The 25,331-nt window shown below is 46.5% G+C and overlaps 1 protein-coding gene across 2 annotated transcripts in view; it reads left to right on the top strand.

The window, feature by feature from the left end:
- LOC147667594 (palmitoyltransferase ZDHHC5-like) overlaps positions 1-25,331 on the top strand; it is a 483,616-nt gene that overhangs the window by 210,244 nt on the left and 248,041 nt on the right. For both annotated transcript variants that reach the window (XM_086948798.1, XM_086948797.1), the window contains exons 2-5: positions 11,685-11,806; positions 11,926-12,083; positions 12,164-12,336; positions 16,151-16,253. In XM_086948798.1, the coding sequence (XP_086804924.1) occupies positions 11,685-11,806; positions 11,926-12,083; positions 12,164-12,336; positions 16,151-16,253 (556 nt within the window). The remainder of the gene's footprint in view (positions 1-11,684; positions 11,807-11,925; positions 12,084-12,163; positions 12,337-16,150; positions 16,254-25,331) is intronic.

Genomic DNA, 25,331 nt, shown 5'->3' with positions numbered 1-25,331 from the left:
TCGCAAACTGTTTTTATCCTAGTTTTTGCGTCTTCCTAATTTAAGGCAATATATGTTGGCCGTAACCTTTTGCTGCAGCTAGGCAATGACAGCGCCTGAATACCAGTTCTGATTGTCATCCAATATGCTTTAGCCACCAGGAAAAGATACTGAACTTCAGCCTGATGCTTAAATGTCTTTTCATATTTTTATACTGAAGATTTGTATACGATTTTTTTTTTAATAATATGTATTTTAATATTCTGTGCTTTTATGGCTAACGTTAGCCAAATAAAGAATCTTTGACATGACTTGACTTTTATAGCAAAAGTATTGAGGGGGTTGTTCTGGAATACTTGCTGGAGCTGATGACTTGTTGCTTCTCATGATTTTTTCTAATAGTCACAGGTCCGTCATAGGGACGGGCGGTACTTGTGGAAGTTGCTCCACGGTATTTTGTGGAATTACCCTACCCAAAAAAAAACTGTGGATTCCGTAGCGTTCCACCCACGGAAAGGAATAGGCACGTTGCGGTACATGCACTGCGATTTGGAGCCGGGAGGAATTTACACACAAAAGCGTGAACGGCACCATGAGGCGTGGCAGAAGGCGGAGCCATGTGAGGTGATTTGCTGCGCTCGAGTAGATTTTTATCTCGAGCAGCAGCCTTTTACCACAAACGACTGTGACCACCCCTGTTGGAAAAATGCAGCCGAATGTCCTGCTAGCAACCAAAAATCACACTAGGGGACACCAAATCACGCTTGCCAACTTACCGTTCTGGTGTGCGTTTAAGCAAAAATTCCGCCATGAGGCGATTGGTTGCCAAAATTTCGTTGGGAGAACAGAATATTACACCCACCCCTAATTGGTAGTGTGCGAAAGTTGTTTATATTGGCGGGTTGAGGGGATGACAATATGATCACCAAGGTTAATACTAACTTCACAATTCTGTGTCCTCTTAACCCCTTCACTGCTAAGGGGGCGGGGCGGTCGAGCGGCGGCCGCATGCTGGTGACGGAACCACTCCGTCATCAGCCGCGGTTGGGCTGTGCTCATGACGGAGCGGTTCCGTCATGGCCCCGTCCGCTCAATAAAACGCGCCGCGCAGGCGCGGCGGCCGGGCCATGACGGAACCGCTCCGTCATCAGCACAGCGCCAACGCAGCTGATGACTGAGCAGTACCGTCATCAGCATAGAAAGGGTTAACTTCACAGACGTGTGTAATTTTATTTTTAGAAGTGGGTCCCTTATTTTGTTCTGACTCTGAGATATCAGCATTTACCAAAAATTAAAACTTGTAAGTTTTTTTTTTTTACTTTAGTTTTTTATAGGTTTCTTAAGTAAAGTGTTCTATTTCAGAATTATTTGGACATAGTCCGCACAAAAACAAAAATCCTGGGTTGCCATTCTGAACTTCATTTGTAATGTAACTTGAACTTATATAGTGCAGACTGTCACCTCACAGGTATCCTGGCATTGAATCTTACCCTGTTGTTAATGTGCATATAGATAACCTGCCCGCAAGTATTTAGTACCTCGTATTACTCTTCCCTCATGAAGAGCCATGTCTTTAGACTCTTCCTGAATAGGGACAGAGTTTCGCTTTGTCTGATATTTAGGGGGAGAGCATCCCAGAGTCGTGAAGCTGCTACACCAAATGCTCTGCCACCTGTCCTAGTCTTCTTGAATCTCATAGTGGTTACCAGATTTGCGCTTGATGAGCGTAGGTTTCTCCTGGGGGTATACCAAGTGAATTTTTCCTGCAAGGATGTCGGACCCAATCCAAGTACTGCTCTGGACACAATACAGAGGGATTTGATTTATATTCTCTGGCTTATTGCTAGCCAGTGAAGGTCCTTCAAAGCTGAGTAGTTGAGGATCAGCGCTGTCTTTTTAAAGCCAATTTGGCTGCTATAGATTGAATCCTTTGCAGCTTCGGTAACAGAGTTTGGCGCTCCGAAATACAGTGAGATACAATAGTCCAGCCTGCTCAATATTAGGCTCCTCACTACTTGTGATCTGGTAGTGGCAGGCAGCAACGGGAGGATCTGTTGTAGTGCTCTTATCAGGAAGAAACCGATACTGACTGTGTTATTAACTTGTGACTCCAGCTGAAGGTTGTCATCCAGCAAAACCCCCAGATTGCGCACTGTTCTAGCTGGAGTCAGCGGCTTATCCGTAGGGGTGACTCTGAATCCGGATGGGAAGGGCCGAGCAATTTTAGTTGTGGAACAGTATACTATCTCCGTTTTATCTCCATTGAATTGTAGGGAGTTACTTCTGAGCCATTTTGTGGTATCTTGCATGCACTCCTGGAACTTATCCAGCAAAACTGCCTGGTTTCCTTCTAGAGAGACTACCAGTTGCGTATCATCTGCATAGTTGACTAAATCCATGTTAAAAGACTTGATAATAGGGATAAGAGGACGCCGATAGATATTAAATAAAATTGGGCTTATTGCTGATCCCCGTGGAGAACAGGGGTCTTAGGGGATGTAAAAGGTGGAATTGTCACCGCCTGTTGCCTGCCCGTCAAGTATGACTGCAGCCATTTCAGCGCCAGTCCTTTCACTCTCATACTCTTGAGTCTTTTCAAAAGAATACTATGATTCACAGTATCAGATGCGGCTGACATGTCCAATAATACTAATACGGTCGGATTACCATTGTCAGCCTGCATTCTTAGGTTATCTAGTACTGTCACTAGGGCCGTTTCCGTTCCGTGTGCTGGCCGAAAACCCAATTGAGCCTCATCTAACAGATGATTTTCTTCTAAGTAGAGGGACAGGGCTTTACTGACTGCCCGATCCAGAATTTTTACTGGGTACAGCAGCAGGGAGATAGATCTGAAGCTTGATGGACACTGAGGGTCGAATGAGGGTTTCTTGAGCAACAGAGTCACCATTGCCTGCTTCCAGCCTTCTGGAACAATTCCCTTTTCCAGTGATTGGCAGCATATCTGCCACATCCGAGAGAATAATTCTGAGTGAAACTCTTTTAAATCCTCTGCGGGATGGGATCTAGCGGTGAGCCAGAGGACACACTCCGAGCTAGTTCATTAACTAGTTCCTCAGTGGGAATTTGAAAGCACTCTAATACTGGAAGTTGTTTACTGTCAATTACCTCTTCCTGATGCTCTGTTGCTATTATAGTTGATAAATCCTTTGCTGCATCCATAGTTGATAAATCTTTTTCCGCATCCAGGCTGCTTTTAATAGTTGATTTGAAAAGAACAACAATCTTATTGATCTTTTCATCAAAATAGACAGCGATATCATCGCAAAGCTTTTGTGCCGCTCTAACCTTATTGCTTACTCACACTGGATTAGATATTATCTTTTTTATAATGGTAAAGAGAGTTCTTGTACTGTTAGGTGCCTGCAGGATAGTTTTGGCATAATATTCAGCTTTTAACCTAGCAATTGCTTCCTTATATGAGGCCTGTAGTAATTTTAGAGCTTTTTTGTTTGATTCATCGTAGGACCTTCCCCATTTTCTTTCAGCCTGTTTGCATTTTTTTCGCATCAATTTCAGTTCTTCACTATACCAGGGGACTGAGGGTTTCTTTCTATTCTTTAGCCTTTACTGGAATAGTCTGATCTAGGGTATAGTTTATTTGATCACAGAAGATCTGATAATTTTCTGCCACCGACTTACTGGGTACAAATATATTCTGTTCTGAGCGTAGCGATGACTGTCTATTTTTTAATAGCTTAACCCATTCTCTTCCTTTACGGAAGGTTGCTGACTGATTCGTATTGTTATTTAGACTGGGTGCAAAGGTATCACAAAGTGAACTACTAAATGGTAATTCCAGCATTGAAGTAGTACTTCTACCACCTTTGCCTCCTTATTGTTGGCGAACATTTGACTTAAATGGACTTAAAGCAAAAACTACGGGTGCCCCCCCTTCACAAGCCTGTGGAAGCTCCTATAGGCCCTGAAGGGGATCAGAGAGACCTTGCACACCTATGCTCTGACATACTTAGCGACTGCATGTCCGGCGCACAAACGGGAAGTGAAACCAGTCGAAGCACCCGCAATAAGCTCTGTTGGGCCCACGACAGCCAAGCCTCGCAGTAGCAGTGCCCCAGCACCCAAAAAGACGTGGAGGCTTGCCCATACACACTCCAGGTGGACATTTAATTTATTGCTAGACACGCTGTGCAGTGACCTGTGTCGAGTACACACGGTCTCAGGCAATGAGTGGCAGAGGGCCGAGAGTGCAGCAGACTCCAAGGCTGGACAAATATGCCTATACTAAGGACCCCCCAGATGCCTCAAAAGGAGGCAGAGCGCAACAGACGACCTGACCAACAGACACACCCGAGGGAGCGGGGGAGGTGACCCTCCAAGATGTGATGGCGGCCCTGCGGATGCTGCAACCCTCAAAGGGCACAGTCTCCACGGACATTTCATTTCTGCGGGCGGACTTTGCCAAAATGTTTGACCGTTTGGTGGAGGTAGAAAAAACTACGGTGGGGCTGTCTGCAGACACTGCGGCGTTGCAGCAACAAGTGAAGAGGCTAGAAGACGATAACAAACTTCTGAAGACCTAGCTCGACGACCAGGAAGGTCGCTCCTGACGCAACAACGTGCGCCTGGTAGGAGTGCCTGAAAAAATGGCGGCCAGGTGCTAGATTTTTTCGTAGAAGATCTTATCCAGATTCAGCTGCAGTGGCGGAGGCTCTCCAATTTTTTCTCCGTGGAAAGGGCCCATCGGGTGCCTGGGGGAAGGCCGCGCCCAGTGGCGTCGCCGCGGCCCATCTTGGCACTCATTTTCAACTTCTGGGTCCGCAACGCCATTCTGCAGGTCGCGCGCGTCGCCCCACCGCTCAGAATCGACAACTCTGAGATTGCCTTCTACCCCGATTATACAACAGCCGTCACACAACAAAGACGCAGTTTTGCTGAGGTTAAGAAGGAGCTGCGTGCCAAAGAATTGAAATACTCTATGCTTTTTCCAGCAAAGCTGCGAGTAGAATCAGAAGGAAAGACGTGGTTCTTTGAAACACCAGGAGAGGCACAAGACTGGTTGGAGGCCGGCCAAAGGATCCAAGAACCGAGAAACTACTCAGAACAATCGCTGAGGAGTAAGGATGGGACACATATTGAGGACGCCTGCCGTGAACTTGAGTATTTGGACCGCCGCGGAGCATAATTGGCGAGAACAATGACAACGGCCGCTGAACTACTGCATCACCCCTGTGCTTCTGACATTCGCCTATTGATATGAGCAGGAGTACGAGCGGTACTGGCACACATAATACATATGGACTTGGGCAAAGAACTCTAAAGTATGACAGACTGATGCCGGCAGTGGTCCCGTACAGGTAGGATCCACTGAACTAAACAGCAGCACTGTACAGACACTATCAGTTAGGGGGAGCCTTATGCTACTCACAGAAGACTCAAAACTCCTCCCCCACGTGTAATGTGGTTTGTTTGGGACTTTAAGCACTCTGCTCAGTTGGGATGTTCAAGATCCGCCGGGTAGGGAGGGGGGTAAGGGGTTTCGGGGACTGGGTTTTTGACTGGTTTTGTTTTGTTTCATTTTCACAGGTTTCAAGGGCACATATGTTGGAATGCATGGCTGCAGATGCATTGAAGCTGTGTGAATGGATCGTAGCTCTCCAGAGTACCACTTACCTTTCACACTTATGGCTACACACACCCGGCAGAGTACTAATCCACAATTGACTCAATTGGCCCCAGGGACCCCATTGAATGTGCTAACCTGGAATGTGCGAGGATTGGCAGATAAGGTGAAGAGGGGCCTAGTGTTACAATTCTTGAGGCGGTGTGCGCCTGCGGTGACCCTCTTGCAGGAGACACACCTGGTGGGGTCCGCCTGTGGGGCCATGGATAGAAGGGGGTATAAAATGATGGCACACGCAGAGTTCTCCTCTGGATCTAGGGGTGTTGGAGTGCTGATTAGGAAGAACTTCCCACTCTTGGTGCATCAGACACGGGTGGACGACCAGGGTCGCTTTGCGGCGGCCACATGCCAATGGGAAGGGCAGTTGTTTATTTAATCTCTGTATACATCCCGCTGTCCCTACATGCGCAGGCTCACCCTGCTTTTTCTGCATTCTTGCTTGCATTGCCGGAAGCGACAACGTTGATTGGGGGCGACTTTAATGATATAGTGGACGGTATGATGGATAGGCACCCCCCAAAACCGGCAGGACCGCGCAGCCATTGAAAGACTGGCCTTATGGAGGCCCTGGGGCTCACGGACGCCTGGAGATTTAGACACCCCAACGATAAGCAGTGCACCTTTCACTCCGGGGTGCATAATTGTCTCACACGCATTGATTACTTCTTGATCTCGGCGGAAGGCTTGGGGGGAGTAGCGGAAGTGGATATACGCCCTAGGGGCATCTCCAATCACTCACAGATGCTGTTGCAGTACGCACACCATCGGGCTGTCTGGCGCCGTATGTTTCCCATTCACCCTAGCTACTTACACATACCTGAGGTGCTAAAGGGCCTTCTGGACATTACACATAATTTTTTCCACGAGAATATAGGCTCGGTGGATTCAACCAGTACTTTGTGGGAGGCCTATAAAGTTGTACGTGGGCAGGCCATCGCATCGGTTGCGGGGCATAAGCGGGAGAAACTGGCTGACCTGGATAGACTCGAGGCGGAGTTGGACAATGCGACGGCACAGCATGCGGCCCACCGACGCCTCGCACTGCGCAAGCTGTACGACTTAAAGTGAGATTGTAGCATACCAACGAGAGGTGGTCTCACTTAGCCTCCAAGCCACACGTCACAGGGTGTACGAACTAGGGGATAAGGTGGGAAAAATGTTAGCCTGGCTAGATAAAAAGGAGAAAGCGAATAGAGTAATTGCGCAATTGCACACGGCTGCGGGTTCCCTGGTGACAGCCCCCAACGACATAGTGGACACCTTGGCTGTGCATTTTGAAAGGGTGTATGCCCCTCGCACTGCATTCACAATCGAGGAAGCACATGAATACATTAAAGATATTACCATGCCACGACTCTCACCAGAGGTGGCACTCCTTCTAGAGGCCGACATATCGGTTGACGAAATCCAATCAACCATTAGCTCCCTCGTATCTGGTAAGGCCGTGGGACCGAACTGACTCCCAATTGATTTGTATAGGTGGACTGAGCAGACAACGGCTCCTTACCTTTTAAAGATGTTTCAGGACAGCCTCCAGGCTGGTGAGTTGCCACGCGACCAGAGACTAGCCACAATTATAGCAATTCATTAGCCGGGCAAATCGCCGACAGATTGTAGTTCGTACCGCCCAATTTCTCTAATTAACGCGGAACCAAAGATACTGGTCAAGCTCCTGGTGGCACGGTTGACCCCCCAACTTACATTTCTGATAGGCCCGGATCAGTCCAGGTTTATGCCGCAGCGCAGCACAGCTCTCAATTTACGGCGACTGTACGCTGTGCTGGCTCGGAAGCCCTACCTTCAGGAACCGGCAGTTATCCTCTCGTTAGACGCCAGTATGGCGTTCGACACAGTGGAGTGACCGTATCTATTTGCGGTGTTGACACCTAGGCTTTGGCCCTAAGGTTTGTGCCTGGATCCGTTTGCTTTACTATAATCCGCTGGCGCATGTGGCTGCCAATGGGCACATCTCTAGGGATTTCCTGCTTGCTCGGGGAACAAGACAGGGATGCCCATTATCCCCCCTGTTGTTCGCATTGATTTCAGAGCCGCTCGCAGCCTGGATCAGATGGGAGCTTTCTATCCCTGGGCTCTGGTGGACTGATGCCTGGGAAGATCGTATATCACTGTACGCTGACGATGTATTGTTGTACTTTAGCTCTCCTAGAAAATCAATCCTAGAATTGTTAAATATTTGTGAGAAATTTAGTAGAGTGTCCGGATATACGATAAATTGGTCAAAGTCTGTTCTTTATGAATTGACTGGTCCGCCACCGCTGCTGCCTGCGGCCTGTCCGCTGAGGATTATTGACGAAGCCTTTAAATACTTGGGCATTTACGTCACGTCTGACGCTGGTGAATTTTATATGAAAAATCTAAAGCCCCTGTTAGACCGCTTTAGACGTTATGTGAAGATGTTGCGCGGTCTCCCCCTCACACTGCTGGGGAAAGTGGCATTATACAAAATGATGCCACTCCCGCGTTTTTTATATGTACTTGAAAACACGCCGTTTTCGGTCCCACCGGCCTATTTTAAAGCCATAGCTGCGGACGTCTCCGGCCTTCTGTGGGGGGGGCAAACCAGCACCGATCGCCCAAGATAAACTAGTGCGCAGCTGGTATGACGGAGGGATAGCGCTTCCGAATTTGGAGCTTTATTATTGGGCGGCGCATCTTAAGCAGATAAACTTCTGGCTACATACCCCACAGAATGAACCGGCATATCACGCAGACAGACAAAGCCTAGAGGGGAGGGGACTGATGGGTACTCTATACAATGGCCGAGGACCCCGAAATTTGCTTGGCCCTACGGAGCACACAATACGTATCTGGTATCAAGCGCACACCCGCCTAAAATGTGCAGGGACTATCACACAAATGACACCACTATGGGACTCACAGAGACTAGGTCGCCTGCGTGGAAGCAAGGGGTTTCAGAATTGGGACAATATAGGTATATCTGCGTTGGGGGATCTTTGGAGAAAAGGGGCAGTGATCGAGTTCGGACAGCTACAGGCACAGTACGGCATGGCACAGAGGGAGACATTTAGATACTTGCAGATTCGGCATGCGCTCCAGACGGTGATACCACTGGGCACCTCTTTGCAGGAAGCCACCCCATTAGAGGATAGACTTTTGACAGAACACATGCCAAGCAGGGCAACGTCCTTGACGTACCGTAAAATAGTCAACAACTTACCAGACCCCACGTCCAAGTTGAGACAGACCTGGTCCCGGGATGTGGGCGACCTCGATGATTCTGAATGTCAGGAAGCCCTGTCTTCACCCTGTGAGATGGCGATTCCCTCTAGGCTCCGACTGGTCTAGCTCAAGGTGCTGCACCGCACGTATTACACTAGATCAACACTTTTTATAATGGGAGCGGCCCCACACAAGTGCTGTCTACGAAATTGCGGGGAGGGCGGCACATTTTATCACACTATTTGGGATTGTGTACACGTTGCAGCATACTGGGCCAAAGTAATGCGCACGATCTCCCAGGCAATAGGAATCTCAATCCTACCAGAACCCAGGTGCTTTTTGCTGAATATGTGGGAACCAAATGACTTAAACCACCACCACCACCAACTACAGGATTGGGTTATGTTGGGTATGATGCTAGCGAAACGTAATATTGCTGTGTTGTAGGGGGTCGGATGTGCTGCCTACACTCCAAAAGTGGTGTAAAGATATGGATGAGGCAATGGTGTCGGAGAAGGAGTTTTTTATTCATTGTTTGTGCCCGAGAAAGTGGGAAAAAGTGTGAGGGGCGTGGATCAACTTTAGAGGACATATCTGTGAGCCGCCGGACACTACTGCAGAGGATGCTTCCCCGTAGTGGGGATGTATTTATGAAGGAGGTGGGTGGACGGGGTACTGGGTGTGGATAGGCCCTCATGTTACAGTACAGCGACCATGTATGGTATGATTCCGCAGCCTTGATGTGTTTGTGGATAATAACGAATCATGATGTATGCTTCTTGGCCCTGAGTTATATTTCAATAAAAAATAATTTTAAAAAAAGCAAAAACGCAATTGTTAATTTTTGCATATAGATTACTGTCTAAAAAATTGGGTTGCCCGAACCATGCCAATCTTTTAAAAGTGATGGCAGCACAAATTCTTCCCACATTGTCGTATGCCCTAGTAGTCTGGTACGGTAAAGAGGTTGAACTGTTAAACGAACTCCAGACAAAGGTTTATAAAGCCGTTTTCAACTTACCAAAGTCCCCCTCCCCAGCTCAGGTTCGGCTGGAATTCGGCCTTCAGAATCAGAAATTCAGGAGCATGTGCAGCTTCGTGAAACGATGCCACAAATTTCGTGCATCTGAGTCATTGAATAGTCTATGCTGAAAAGAAATTTAAATCCAGATGGAGCAAGGCATTCCAAATTCACGGGAGCCTATCTGAGAAAATCATTGGCGGAACTTGATATATAAATGACATGGGACAGCTTGATAGACCGGGCAGTATTTGGCAAATCAAATAATATAGCACTCCCTAATCCTGATTGGGGAGTGCCTGCCATCTGCAAGATGGCGGGCACTGAAGAGTGGGCTTCACCTCGCCTCCCCCACCTGAGGGGTGGGATTGGCAGAGGTGGGCACACCTGGACTGGCTAATTTTTCCCACCTGTCTTCCCCCTGAAAAGGAGGGGAGACCAGAAGGGGGCCTACTCCTGGTAGCCGGAGAGGCTTGGGGTTGCATTACAAAGGCAGCAAGGCCTTTGAAGCTCCCCTGCCACAGATGGTTCTTCCTGGTGTGGGGGAAGTGTGAACACCTCCACCCAGGAAAGGCTTTGTTTCTGGGCTCAGGGAGCGAAGGCTCCTACCCCAGGAGTCCAGAAACATGTCTCATGGTGACAGGCTGGTGTGTACCAGTCCGAGGTCCCACCAGAGGTTGGTCGTTTCTCAGGGGGCATCTCTAAGATTCCTCTGAATGCATTTTTTATTAAATCCCACACTGGCATTAGTGTGTGTTTAATGTACTGAGAAGTTTGATACCAAACTTCCCAGTTTTCAGTAAAGACGGTATGGTGCTGTGTAGTTCGTGATGACAAACTCCCAGCACCATATACTCTTAATGGCATTATTGCATTTACAATGTCTAAGAATTGGTCTAGACACTGTAGGGGTACAGGGTTCATGCACCTGTGCCCATACCACTGGTATAGTGCACCCAGCTACAGGGGTGTCTGACCTATGACAGGGCAGTGGGTAGTAGGCATGGCACACAGGGATGTGTGCCACGTCGACTCGTCACTTTGTTCTGCACCAAAACACGCAGCCTGCAATGGCAGTGTGTGAGTGTAAAGGTACATGGCCTCTAAGGGTGGCACAAAAAGTGCTGCAGCCCTTAGAGGCCTTCCCTGGCCACAGTTTCCTTGGTACCCATGGTACCTTTTACAAGGGACTGACATGTGGCCACAGAGGTGCCAATTGGGGGTACAAGGTACATTTTTGGTAAAGAACACAGGCCCTGGGAACCTGATTGACAGGGACCCAGGGCGCATAGAGTCAAAGTGCATTAGTAGTCTGGTAAAAAGCGGGGGGGTTACTGCAACAGAAACCCAGCTTCCTACAATAAGCTGTTTCAGCATCTCTAGGTTTATTATTAGGATGTGTTTTGAGTTGAACCCACTACGCCACCTTCAATGTTGCAACTTTATAATTTATCGCTTAAGATATTGATATTTTTTATGAAAGTACTGATGAACAGTATGACAGCACAGCAAATCAATACATTCAGCTTTACTTATGAATTAATAGTGTATGTTGTTGCCGCACCTGAGAAAACTCTGAAACAAAAATAATAGGGCTTCTCCCCTACTGATTCTTTTATGGTGATGTCATTGTGAATTGCTGTGATTGGGAGCTGATTTAGCAAATGCAAGGAACTAAGGCTAGCAGCAAAAGTAGTGTTATTTCTATGGTTAAAGCTGATAGTAGCATAGAGATGGTATTATTATTGGAGTAGGATAGTGGGCAAACTAAGATGTGGTCTTCTTGACTGTTCGTTTTTAAAGCTTTTCTCTTCTTTGCAGGTGTCCATGGCTCAGTTACTCATTGTCGGCCGTGATCCCAATCTACAATGCATTGGTCTTTCTCTTCGTTTTGGCCAACTTCAGCATGGCTACGTTTATGGACCCTGGCATCTTTCCACGAGGTGAGTACCGTCTACCTCTGGTGAACCATTGTGGAGATAGAGCTCGGTATAGATAGTGAACGCAGGCGGGGGTGCGATATTTCTTAATTTCTTGACTCATACCTCCTTTTCTCTCTTAGCTGAGGAAGACGAGGACAAGGAGGATGATTTCCGCGCCCCACTGTACAAGACCGTGGAGATCAAAGGCATTCAAGTTCGAATGAAATGGTGCTCCACCTGCCGCTTCTACCGCCCACCACGGTGCTCACACTGCAGCGTCTGTGACAATTGTGTTGAGGTAAAGCAGTTCAGTGGCAGCTTGACATTGATAGCCGGGATCATCACAACAATCACATAACTTTTTTTTCTCTCTGGTAGGAGTTTGACCATCATTGCCCATGGGTGAACAACTGCATCGGCCGTAGGAACTACCGCTACTTCTTTCTGTTTCTTCTCTCCCTAACCATCCACATCATGGGAGTTTTTGGCTTTGGGCTTGTGTATGTCCTGCACCACGCGAAGGACCTGTCCAGAGTCCACACGGCTGTCACGTATCCTTCTGTTGGGGTGTACTACAGTAGCACAGGTCTATTCTTATTGTTGTTATTGATATTCACAATTGTTCTTTTTTGGTAAGTAACCTTATGCCATCCCTCTTCTTTATAAATGCTGGTACCTTCTAAAAATAATCTCTCCTTCCCCGTCCTTTGGGGAGAGGGCAAATGCTGACCGGGTCTTACTTCTTCTGTCTAGGAGGGAGTCAGGGCCTAAGACAAGACTTGTTTGAGAATGTGTCTGAAGGAGACCGTCCCATCCAGGATTCTGTGAGGGTATTTTTGAGATGAGGTTGTTGTTTTGTGTAGGAGGCACAAGAGAACACCTGCTGTATGCAAATTTATTCGCCTTGAGACCCTAGCTGGTGAGCAGCGCACTCTATAAATGTGTTTGACTTGATTTGATTCCAGTTAAGTGTTTGTAAGAGGTTCTTCTAGAGCAGTGAGTGCAAAGGAGCGTTTGTTTACAAAATGTTTAAAAAAAAAAAAGTGTTATCTTTGAGTGCCCTCAAAAATGAAGGATCTGCTCAATTGTAAGACTGCCTTCGATATGACTTGCATAATCACTATATAAATTAGCATATTGAAACTTTAAAACATCTCCCTTTCTGTATAGATCTCTTTCGGGTAGGTAAGGAGTGATGTGCATGGAGCTCTTATGACTGTTCAAACCTAGTTTCTAGGAGATTGGTGAGGTTACCTAATAAATATTGGTCCTGTACTATACGATCTTCATTGATAGCCTTACATCTCCGAATAATTGCCAGCTACATGAGGGGACACTGGAACTCTAATATCCATTGTGTCAAATTGTGAAAGGGTGAAGAGCTGAGATTGACAACATGCAGCAAATCCCCTATGAAAAGCCTATCCAGGCAAATATGTCTGTATATTTAAGCAATTGATCTATAAGTACATTAAAAAGGACCTTCTCAAATGTGCCTTGAGCTCCTATAAACACCTGCTGCTGACTCGCATGTCTAAATAGAGAGGAAAAGGGAAGCCTGAATAGAAGCTTTTGTTGAAAAGAGTTAGCAAGTACTCTGTCACAGTAGAGTCCATAGATTTCCATATCCCATGATACCTTGTACTAGCTGTTCTTCAGAGTTGGTTCTCATTGACGAGTATAGGGAGACGAATCCAGTACAAACTCTACATTTTTACGCTTTTATGAACAAGGTTCATGACTTCAATGAAGATGCCTGCAGAACAAGGACTGCAAGTAGTAATCATTCTCCTTTGTCGTAGGGTCTTCCCTGATAGTTCTAAACATAAGAATAGAGAAGGAAACTTCAAAAATCTTCTCTCTAGCGACTCTTGATGACATGGCACATGCAGCAGTTTTCATGTCTAGAATGTAGTTTAAATAGAGAATTATTCAAAAAGCTGGCTCAGTTGCTTAACCTATGCCAGAGAAAGCTCTGTGCTATTTCTACAGCACGAACCTCGCCAGAAGGCAGTGGAGTGCTGTCTCTGGTGAAAAGCAGGCTTAAGGTCTGAAATGAATGGAAGCGGAAGCTGAGTTGTGGACGGTTAATACATTGTGATGTAGTGTCCTTAAAGAACCGACTCTCTCCTAAATTATTTTATTTATTTATTTCACTTCTAAAGCACACTATCACCTAGCAGGCATCTTAGCGCTGGCAGGGTCGTATCAGGTGGGGGGGGGGGTTAAGACTGGTGACAATCTAGGACTTCGGGAATAGCCAGGTTTTTACACTCCTCCTAAACGGTAGGAGGTCAGTAGTTTGTCTGAGCTCGACCGGAAGAGCATTCCACATTTTTCTTAGACCTTGGTATCCTCACCAGTGTAGCCGAGGAGGATCGAAGGTTACGGACCGGCACATGCAGCGCGAACTTCCTTTGCAAAAGAACAGGACCCGACCCATGGAGGTCTTTAAACACCAGGCAGAGAGACTTAAACTGGACTCTGTCTCAACGGGAGCCAGTGCAGCTGAGCCAGAGCCCTAGAGGAGGAAGACCTTTTAGGCCATCCTAGGGCTAGCTTGGACGCGGCAGACTGGATTCTTTGAAGTCTGTCCATAAGATAATTCGGGGACTCCAGCAGCAGAGAGTTGCAGTAGTCTAACCTCCTGAGCGCATAGATGGAAAATGCCTGTTTTCTTGTTTTTTTCTTTTACCGTTCTTAGCTTGCAATCTGAGGGTGTCCTGGTTGCGCATATGCCGAGAACTACCAGAGATGCAAGATAAGAGTGGGTACTAGGTGCCATAGCTTTGGAAATAATGCTGCTTTTTTGAAGATAAGAGGGGGTTCTAGATGCCATTGCTTTGAAAATAATGCTGCTTTTTTGAAGATACCAGAGATGCAAGATAAGAGGGGGTTCTAGATGCCATTGCTTTGAAAATAATGCTGCTTTTTTGAAGATACCAGAGATGCAAGATAAGAGTGGGTACTAGGTGCCATAGCTTTGGAAATAATGCTGCTTTTTTTTTTTAAGATACCAGAGATGCAAGATAAGAGGGGATTCTATATTCCATGGCTTTGAAAATAATGCTGCTTTTTTTTTTAAGATACCAGAGATGCAAGATAAGAGGGGATTCTATATTCCCTGGCTTTGAAAATAATGCTGCTTTTTTGAAGATAAGAGGGAGTTCTAGATGCCATTGCTTTGAAAATAATGCTGCTTTTGTGGAAGATGGTGTGGGCTGGCCTTGGATGCCAATGATGTTCCATCAGGGTGGGACTGAGGTGATCATATTTTTTCTGGCCCTGAATGAGATGTGCTGCAGTGTGTATGATGTCCTTAAGGAATATCGGGGGGGAGGGGTGGAGTAGAATGACCACTGTTGTGTGAAAATCAAGAAATCAATGTCTTGAAAGGTGTAGGCTGGCATCCAAGCAGCTGCTTTTCAGATGTTTGGTAAAAGGAAATGTCTCAGCCACGCAGTCATAGCTTTTTTTTTTCTAGCTCAATGAACTCTAGGTTTACCTGACAAAATTTTACTATGGGCGATGGAATGTTTATAAAAGGAAGGGCCTGAGCCCAGATGGGCTACATGGGAAAAGCAGCTGCTTAGTCTAGTCTTATGGAAGTCTGGCCTTGTATGTGCAAAGCCATAGAACTCTGTTCATCTGAAGTGAAAGTAAAAAATGTTCAGCAGCGGTAGTTTGATGGCTAAATTAACCGGTAGCTCTTAAATTCTGAAACTACTTTCAGAAGGAGAGGCAGCTGCGTCCTTATGGCTATCCTAGTATGGGACTCTGCTCCAAAAGGGTTTGAGGCGCACCAGTCTTCTGAGCTGTAAGGATAGTGCTGTAGACCTAATTACGGATCTTATGGAAGTGAGGGTTCAATCCTCCAGTTGAAGAACCGATGTAGAGAGGCAAGCTTCTGCTGACCTATGCCGTTTAAGTTGACCGGTATTACTCCATTGAAGTAGCAGTCACTGTTCACCAATAGTCAGAATAAACATTTGAATAACTCCCTTGTATCTTGAGGACATGTGTGGTGGCATTGAGCACCGGCTCAGTTTATGGGTATGCTATGTGTGCAAAATTTCCTTTATCGAAGGTGCTCATTCTGGAAGCGAAGATCTGCTCTCTTGCGAATCCTAGGCTTGAATTTTTGAATTGCGTTAGGGTCTGCAGCTTGTTTCTGGCTATATTATGCCTTTTCCTCTCCCTTAGTTCTATCATGTCTTTTCTATGCCCACATACTTTTCTTGCCCTTTTCCTATTGTTTTCTGTTCGATTCTGCACACTTCATTTTTGTGCACACCCCTTGCTACTTTTATCACCTGTTATTTCCTTTGCTGAATGTTTTCTTTTTCCTTGACTGTATATCCATAGTATGGCTGTGATGAGTGTGGCCGGCTTGTTTTTTATCCCTGTTGCTGGACTCACTGGATTCCACATGGTGCTCGTCGCTCGTGGCCGCACAACAAATGAGCAGGTAAGGAGTGCGCTGTAGGCTAGTGGCAGGGTGACTTTTGCCTTTTTGAAGGAGCCAGTCTCCATAAGGTTTCTATGGCTCTTTGACAATCTCTGCCTTTGGGTTGCTATTTCTGTTGTAAGTGAGGAAGTAAAAGCATTCTACTTCTTTGGGATCATTGTTACATCTGTCCGTCTAAATGAATGTGATCATAAAAGTTTTCAGTTTTAAATCTATGGCATTAGTGCCTAATTTGTTTTTGGTATCCCACAATGGGTTTATTCTGACTCTCATTGATCTTCTTTAATTAACAAGCATCAAGCACGTTTTACTAAATTGTGTCTACGAGAAATTATATGTTCGAGGCATATGGGCTGCAGATGGTACATTATGAATAGATCGCCATCTGGTGTTGGGCTCGGATGATTGCACTTTGTTTTTCTCTTGGAGAGTCTTTTGTATCTTGGTGACTCCTCCCTTGGTTTGTAGTGCGCATGGGCATCAGCTCCATCCTTAAATTGTTTTTTTCCGCCATCGGGTTCGGATGAGGATCGAGACGCTCCAGATCAACTTCAGAGAAAAGTGATTTATCGGCGCGTATTCCCTTTCCAATTCGACGGTATTGTTATCGAACGCGTTTCATTTCCATTCCGACGCGTTGCAAATTCAAAATCGAAGAGAAAAAACTTAGATCTACGTTGACGAACAGGAGGCCTTTCTCGACGCAGTCAAGCCCGGAGTCCATGGAAAGGACTCCATTCAAAAAATGTCCAACGTGTGGTGCTAAGTTCCCACACAAGGACCTACACGAGGTGTGCAACCTCTGTCTATCGCCTGAACACGAATCCAGGGACTGCGAAGCCTGCGCAGCATTCTCCTCCAAGCTAACGATTAGAAATCGTCGAGCTCGAAGACACGAGGTTTCCAGAATGCAGTCGGAGGCAATCCCGGAGCTGTTCGGAGACGAGCAAATTGAGGAAGAAGAGGACCAGTCGGGGTCGGAAGGGGACCAGTCGGAGGTTGAAGAACTCATAGAGCAACAAACCGTGAGTGACGACGTCCCCTTACCAAAAAACCGACCCCGTGCGGTAACGACCCCGCCTTCGGGCCCGGTCAAACCGCAGAAAAAAGTTTCCGACGCCCCGCCCTCGGGCCGAAACCGAAACTGAAACCGAAACACTCGGACTCCCACCATGTCGGATCCGAGAAAAGGGCGACATCGACTTCGGCACCGAGGCTACATACAAGGGAAAGCTCGGTATCGAAACATTCCATGTCGAAACATAAATATGATTCGTCGTCCAAGATTCACTCGATACCCAGGAAGTCGGAATCGAGTAGACATTCGGTGCCGAAAACACCAAACACTGACGATCGAAAACATAAGCACCTTTCGGAACCAGGAACTTCGGTACCGATTCAGGAGCAACAGACAGATCCCAAACAAAAGATCTTGTTTATCGATCCGCAAACTGGCAAAGTAGTCACGAAGAAGAGGAAGAATGAACAGACAGAAGATAAGTCTCTTCCTTCAAAAAAGAGAACAATGGGGACAAATATAACTCCTCCTGCTTCTCCTCGACCTAAAGTCACACCCTCTTCTCCTGTTCCTCACACTAGGCCAGATATTACTACACCTTCCACACCAAGACCATCTACACCTCAGTCTGATGTAGACAGTGATCTAGGGGAGGGAGAGCCTCAAGGGGATGACGAAACCATCCCAGATGAGGATGACCCATGGGAAAATTATGACGTAGGGTCAGATGAGGACAACGACCCAGAGTTATATCCCTCAAAGCCTTCACCACCTGATGATAACACAGGGTTTGTGCAGCTCATTAATAGGGCAGCAAAATATCATAAAGTAGATATACATACAGAACCTCAAATAGAGGATTTCCTGTTAGAGACGCTACCTAATGCACAAAGAACATCAGGTACTCTTCCTATGTTGAAGGGTCTTCTCAGTCACACAGAAGAAATATTCAAAGACCCAGTGAGGGCTAGGGTGTTAAACCCAAGAATTGATAAAAAATATAAGGCGGCTCCAAAGGATCCAATATTTATTAAAGGGCATGTACCTCTAGACTCGCTGGTGGTCTCAAACGCTCGTAAAAGAGCAAACTCATTATCTACAGGAGAGGCTCCTCCACCTGATAAAGAGTCAAAATTAATAGATGCATCAGGCAAAAGAGTAGCATCACAGGCGGCAAATAGCTGGCGTATAGCCAATACACAGGCACTACTCGCACGTTATGACAGGGCACATTATGATGAATTAGAAAAACTCATCGCACATCTCCCCAAAGAACATCAGAAAAAGGCAGATCAGTTAATACAGGAAGGTAAAATAATAACTAATACTTCCATTAAGTGCGCCCTAGACGCAGCAGACACTGCAGCAAGATCTATCAATACCAGCATCATGTTAAGGAGACATGCATGGCTTAGGATCTCAGGATTCAAACAGGAAGTACAAACGGCCCTACTGAACAAACCATTTGATCAAAAGACACTGTTTGGTTCAAGCACAGATGAGACCTTAGAAAAAATGAAAAAAGATACAGAAACGGCTAATGGGAGCATTGCAACAGCCAACACAAAGAGGTTCCTTTCGTAGATCCACCTATAGAGGGGGCTCAAGGAATACAGGAACAAACCAGCAATCCACCTCTTTCACACCAACATCACCCAGAGGTAATTCAAGAGGCAGTTACAGAGGTAACAACAACAAGGGTAGAGGCCGCGGAAATAATAACAACCGCAACGCCTCAACCCCAAAACAGTGACTTCATAGAACTCCCCCCAGACCACATAACACCGGTCGGGGGACGTCTATCACAGTTCCTACCTGTCTGGGAGAACATCACATCAGACAAGTGGGTGAGACAAATTATCCAACATGGTTATTGCCTGGAACTCATAGCTACCCCACCAAACATCCCCCCCAAACAGCGTCCAATGAGTCAAGATCAAATGACATTGTTAAGAGAAGAAGTAATAGCACTTCTACAAAAGCATGCAATAGAGAAGGTCCCAAAAGATCAACAAGGAACAGGAGTATACTCTCTATACTTCCTGATCCCCAAAAAGGATGGGTCCCTAAGACCAATATTAGACCTCAGACCTCTCAATGCTTACATAAATTCGGAACATTTCCACATGGTCACGCTCCAACAAGTACTCCCTTTACTGAAGAAAGGGGACTTTCTTTCTACACTGGATCTAAAAGACGCTTACTTTCATATCCCAATTCACAAAGCCCACAGAAAATACCTAAGGTTTGTGTTAGAAGGACAACACTATCAGTTCAAAGTCCTTCCATTCGGTGTCACAACAGCACCGAGAGTTTTCACAAAATGCCTAGCTGTGGTGGCAGCACACCTAAGAAGACAACAAATACATGTCTTCCCATACTTGGACGATTGGCTAATAAAGGCCAAGTCAAAGGAAGAATGTCTTCACAACACACAGAAGACAATTCAATTGCTGCACCACCTAGGGTTCACGGTGAACTACAAAAAATCACACCTGCAACCAAACCAGATTCAGCAATACCTGGGGGCTACTATAGACACAGAAAAGGCAATAGCATACCCCAACCCAATCAGGATACAAACAATGGTAGGGTTAATACAAAGATTTCAACCACAACACGCACTACCAGCACGAGTGTTTATGCAACTATTAGGCATGATGTCCTCCTGCATACTGCTAATACCTCATGCCAGACTACAAATGCGTCCACTACAGGAGTGTCTAGCGACACAGTGGAATCAGGCTCAAGGTCAGATTACAGATCTGGTGTTGGTAAACGACCGGACGTATCGCTCTCTGAAGTGGTGGAACACGGAAAACATTTCCAAGGGACGGTCGTTCCTAGAGCCAATTCCACAAGTGATAATAACAGCGGACGCATCGCTCTCAGGATGGGGAGCGCATATGGACAAATACATAGTGCAGGGGAAGTGGAGTGGGCAGCAAAAGAAACTGCACATCAACTACCTGGAACTATTAGCAGTGTTTCTAGCACTAAAAGCTTTCCAAATGCAAATTACAAGCAAGGCAGTCCTGATCAGAACAGACAACATGACTGCAATGTATTATATTCAAAAACAGGGGGGGACACACTCTCTCCAACTGTCCAGACTAGCACAGGACATATGGAGATGGGCCATTCCTCAAAAGATCTACCTGTTAGCGGAACACCTACCAGGAGTTCAAAATCAGATAGCAGACATCCTAAGCAGACAGTCAGAACAAGTACACGAATGGGAGCTGCACGACCAAATACTGCAGCCATTCTTCCAAAAATGGGGGCAACCAGAGATAGATCTGTTTGCCAATCATCAGAACGCAAAATGCAAAAACTTCGCATCCAGGTACCCACACCAACGGTCCCAGGGCAATGCACTATGGATAAATTGGTCCAACAAATTTGCTTACGCGTTCCCTCCTCTACCGCTAATTCCGTTACTGGTTCGGAAGCTGCAGCAACACTCAATGACAATGATACTATTGGCACCCACGTGGGCAAGGCAGCCGTGGTTCACCACACTGCTACAACTCTCACAAGTACCACATCAAAAGCTAAGATTACTACCCATGCATCTTACACAGAACCATGGAGAAATAATGCACCCAGATCCCAAACAACTGAACCTAGCGATCTGGCTCCTGAGTCATAGAGTTTGGATATTTAGATTTACCACCAGAATGTATGGAAATCATTAAGCAAGCAAGACGTCCTACCACCAGAGCATGCTATGCAGCAAAATGGAAAAGGTTTGCTATACACTGTAACAGTAAGCACATCAACCCTCTGGACGCATCCACTAAACAAATCATTTGCTATTTACTACACTTGCAGCAATGTAACTTAGCATATACCTCTATCAGAGTTCATCTCGCAGCCATAGCGGCGTTCCTACAAAACAGGCAACATCTTTCCCTGTTTAAAGTACCAGCAATTAAAGCTTTCATGGAAGGACTCAAAAGAGTCATTCCACCAAGAAGACCACCTTCCCCAGTCTGGAATCTCAACATAGTACTTACCAGACTAATGGGGCCACCCTTTGAACCTATGCATAGGTGTGAAATACAATTCCTCACATGGAAGGTGGCCTTCCTCATAGCTATCACGTCACTTAGAAGAGTAAGTGAGCTGCAGGCCTTTACGATTCAAGAACCATTTATGCAGTTACACCAAAATAAAGTGGTTCTTAGAACAAACCCAAAATTCTTACCAAAGGTAATTTCAGCATTCCACATCAATCAGTCAGTGGAATTACCGGTTTTCTTTCCAAAACCACAAACAGTAGCAGAAAGAGCCCTACATACATTAGATGTTAGAAGGGCCATATTGTACTATATAGAAAGAACACAAACTTTCAGAAAGACAAAACAGCTATTTGTTGCGTTTTCTCCTACACATAAAGGCAATCCCATCTCTAAAACGGGCATCGCCAGATGGATTGTAAAATGCATTCAAATATGCTACTTAAAAGCAAAGAGAACATTAACTGTTCCTCCTAGAGCTCACTCTACACGTAAACTAGGAGCATCTATGGCATTTCTGGGAAACATTCCACTAGATGACATATGCAAAGCAGCTACCTGGGTTACACCGCACACCTTCACAAAACACTATTGTGTAGATGTGCACACAACACAACAAGCTAGAGTGGGACAAGCAGTATTAAAAACTTTATTTCAGACAGTTGCAACAGACACGGGCGACCACCGCTAGGGAGAGAACTGCTGTATAGTCTATTCATAATGTACCATCTGCAGCCCATATGCCTCAAACGGAATATGCTACTTACCAGTATGCATCTGTTCTTGGCATAGAGGGCTGCAGAGTGGTACATGCCCTCCCAGCCTCCCCGGAAACCTGTGTCTGTTCCAACATTATCTTATTTAGATACACTTACATGGGCATTCTTATCTGTATTCTACTACACTACTCCATCTAACCCTACTATGGCAAAACAATCTAAGGATGGAGCCGATGCCCATGCGCACTACAAACCAAGGGAGGAGTCACCAAGATACAAAAGACTCTCCAAGAGAAAAACAAAGTGCAATCATCCGAGCCCAACACCAGATGGCGATCTATTCATAATGTACCACTCTGCAGCCCTCTATGCCAAGAACAGATGCATACTGGTAAGTAGCATATTCCTTAAAGTTGCACAGTAGTTAAACTAAATGTTTTTTTTAGTTCAAATAATCACCAGACTTGCTTTTATGCTTATACATGTAAGCATGCTGAGAGCATTGTAGATGGCGTGAAATTGTTAAGTTTTGCAAATATTTGTACACACTTTTATGCTGGAACGACTATCAGTCAGCTTGACTGACAGTTCAGTGCATTCCTTTGTACTGTTTGAATGAATGAATGAATGAATGAATGAATGAATGAAAATTATTTGTAAAGCGCGCGACGGCCAAACGGCTTCCTGGCGCTGGGAGCTCTAAAGAACCGGACAGACAAGGCCAGGAGGATTAGCAGGGGTAGGCCTGGGCAAACAGGAAAGTTTTTAGCGCTTTACGAAAGTGGGAAAAGATAGGGATCGAACGCATAGAAAGAGGAAGGGAGTTCCAGAACCGGGGGGCAAGAACAGAAAAACGGGTACCACCGGTGCGAGATTTGCGAAAGCGGGGAACAGTGAGGAGGGCAGAAGATGAAGAACGGAGAGTGCGGGCAGGGGTGTGAAGAGAAACCAGAGAATTGATGAAAGCCGGTCCAGAGTGATCAAGGGCCCGATAAACAAGGCACCCTAATTTGAACAGGGATCTCTGCAAGATGGGCAACCAGTGAAGGGATTTAAGGACGGGAGTGATGTGATGGGTTTTGGGCAAGTGAAAGATGAGACGGGCGGCCTGATTCTGGATAGCTTGTAAGCGGCGGGTTTCATAAGCTGGAATGCCGGCGAACAAGCTATTGCCGTAATCAAGGCGGGAGGTGATGAGGGCAGAAATAATAATTTTAAGGGAGTCAAGAGAAAAGAAACGAGAGATTTTCCGGATCATCCGGAGGGAGAGAAAACAGGAGGACACCACGGCACTGACCTGGCCGTGCATGGACAGGTCCTGTCTAACCTTGATGCCCAAGGTTTTAACGGAAGGAACAGGGGTGGGGGAAGGGCCAAGAATGGGAGGCCAGAAAGCAGAGGACCAGGGGTTGGATGAGCCGCCAATCAGAACAAGCTCAGTCTTATCGGGATTGAGCTTGAGGTGGTTGGCGCTCATCCACCCAGAGATGAAAACCATGGTGGAATGAAAAAAAGATAAAGCGTGAGAAGATGAGGAAAGATCAAAGACGAGCTGGAGGTCGTCAGCGTAGTTATACACAGAGACCCCCAGCTCAAGAAGGGAAGAAATAAGAGGGTGAATGTAGAGATTGAAGAGAAGGGGAGAAAGAGAGGAACCCTGGGGGACCCCACAGGGCACCGGGAGGGGGGAAGCAGAAAAGCCAGGAAGGTGAACAGCTTGAGAACGGCCTGTCAGAAAGGAAGTGATCCAGGAGAAGACAGTGCCTCGTATGCCCGCTGCGCTGACACGGTCCAGAAGAATGTTATGGTCGACCGTGTCAAACGCAGCGGACAAGTCGAGGAGGATCAAAGCTTGGGGAGAGTTGACGTCGGCCTTGGCTTTAAGCTCGTCAAGGACGGCTAACACCACGGTTTCGGTCGAATGACCTGAACGGAAACCGGCCTGGTGAGAGGCCAAAAGCTGGTTCCGTTCAACATAAGCAGAAAGACAGGAAGTAACATAAGATTCGAGAATTTTAGCAAGATAGGGAAGAAGAGAGATAGGTCTGAAGTTAGAGGGAAGAGAAGAATCAAGACCAGGTTTTTTAAGAATGGGAGAAACAATAGCAGATTTAAATGAAGAAGGGACCAATCCAGTGGAAAGAGAAGCATTAAGAAGAGAGAGGGGGGTGTCAGGGCAGGAAGAAAAAAGGGTTTTGAGAATACGGGCAGGGGCACAGTCAGTGGGGGAGCCAGACTTGATTTTTGTGAGCAGAGCTAGAAAAGCGTCCAAGGAAAGGGGAGGGAAAGAAGAGAAAGAAGATTTGGGCGCAGAGGGGACAGAGTGAGGAGGAGTAAAAGGAGTGACCAGGATGTTAGATTTAAAATTAACAATCTTCTCAATGAAGAAGTTGTTAAGAGAGGAGCAAAGGACCTGGGAGGGAGTGAAGTGAGGGCAAGCACGATCAGAAGTGGCCAAGTTCTTAACCAAAGAAAAGATTTCTTTGGATTTATTAGCCGAGAGCGCCACTTGTTCGGAGAAGTATTTGGTCTTAGTGGTCAGGATGGCTTTCTTGTACTCCCTAAGAAGTAATTTGTATTTGGCCTTGAGGTCAGGGCAGTAGCCACGACGCCAAAGGCGCTCTGAGCGTCTAAGCTCCAATTTGAGAGTCTTGAGCTCCGGGCTAAACCAACGGTGAGCCTCATGAGGGCGAATGGACTTGACTAACTTAAGGGGGGCTACCAAATCACATGCGGAGGAAAGCCAATTACCAACTGCAATGGCCTGAGAGTCAAGGGAAGTGTCAGTGAGGTCAGGGGGAGAGGAAGCAAGGGAGAGAGAAAGGGAGGCCAAATCAACATGATTCCAACTACGGGCAAAGACATTCTTGGGACGAGGGGGCTTGTGAGGAGGGCCAATAGTGATAGAAAAGGAAATGAGAGAATGGTCGGACCATGTACATGGGAGGATGCTGGGAGAGGAAACTATGTCCTGAGATGACCACACTTGGTCCAGGATGTGTCCAAGATTGTGGGTAGGGACCAGAACATGGGAGTTCAGGTTGAGGCAGAGGAGAGTGGCCGTGAAGTCCTTGGATGCTGAGTCCTCCCTCGGGTCGCCAGGCCAGTAGTTAAAATCCCCAAGCAGGAGAACAGAGGAGTTGTTAACCACCAGCGTGGCGAGGAGTTCCTGTAGGGAGGCCACAAACAGGGGCATGTTCAGGGGAGGGCGATAAACAAGGACAACAGTGAGCGGTGTAGGCAGATTGGAGGAGCGAGCGACCAAGAAGTCCACTCCAGCAATGGGTGTTTGGGGGAGTAGCTGAAATTGAATAGAGGA

This window comes from Lissotriton vulgaris, unplaced genomic scaffold (genome assembly GCF_964263255.1).
Source record: "Lissotriton vulgaris unplaced genomic scaffold, aLisVul1.2 SCAFFOLD_409, whole genome shotgun sequence".
NCBI classification, from domain to species: Eukaryota; Metazoa; Chordata; class Amphibia; order Caudata; family Salamandridae; genus Lissotriton; species Lissotriton vulgaris.
The sequence above is the reverse complement of the archived record's forward strand: the minus strand, read 5'-3'. Positions and strand labels throughout refer to the sequence as shown.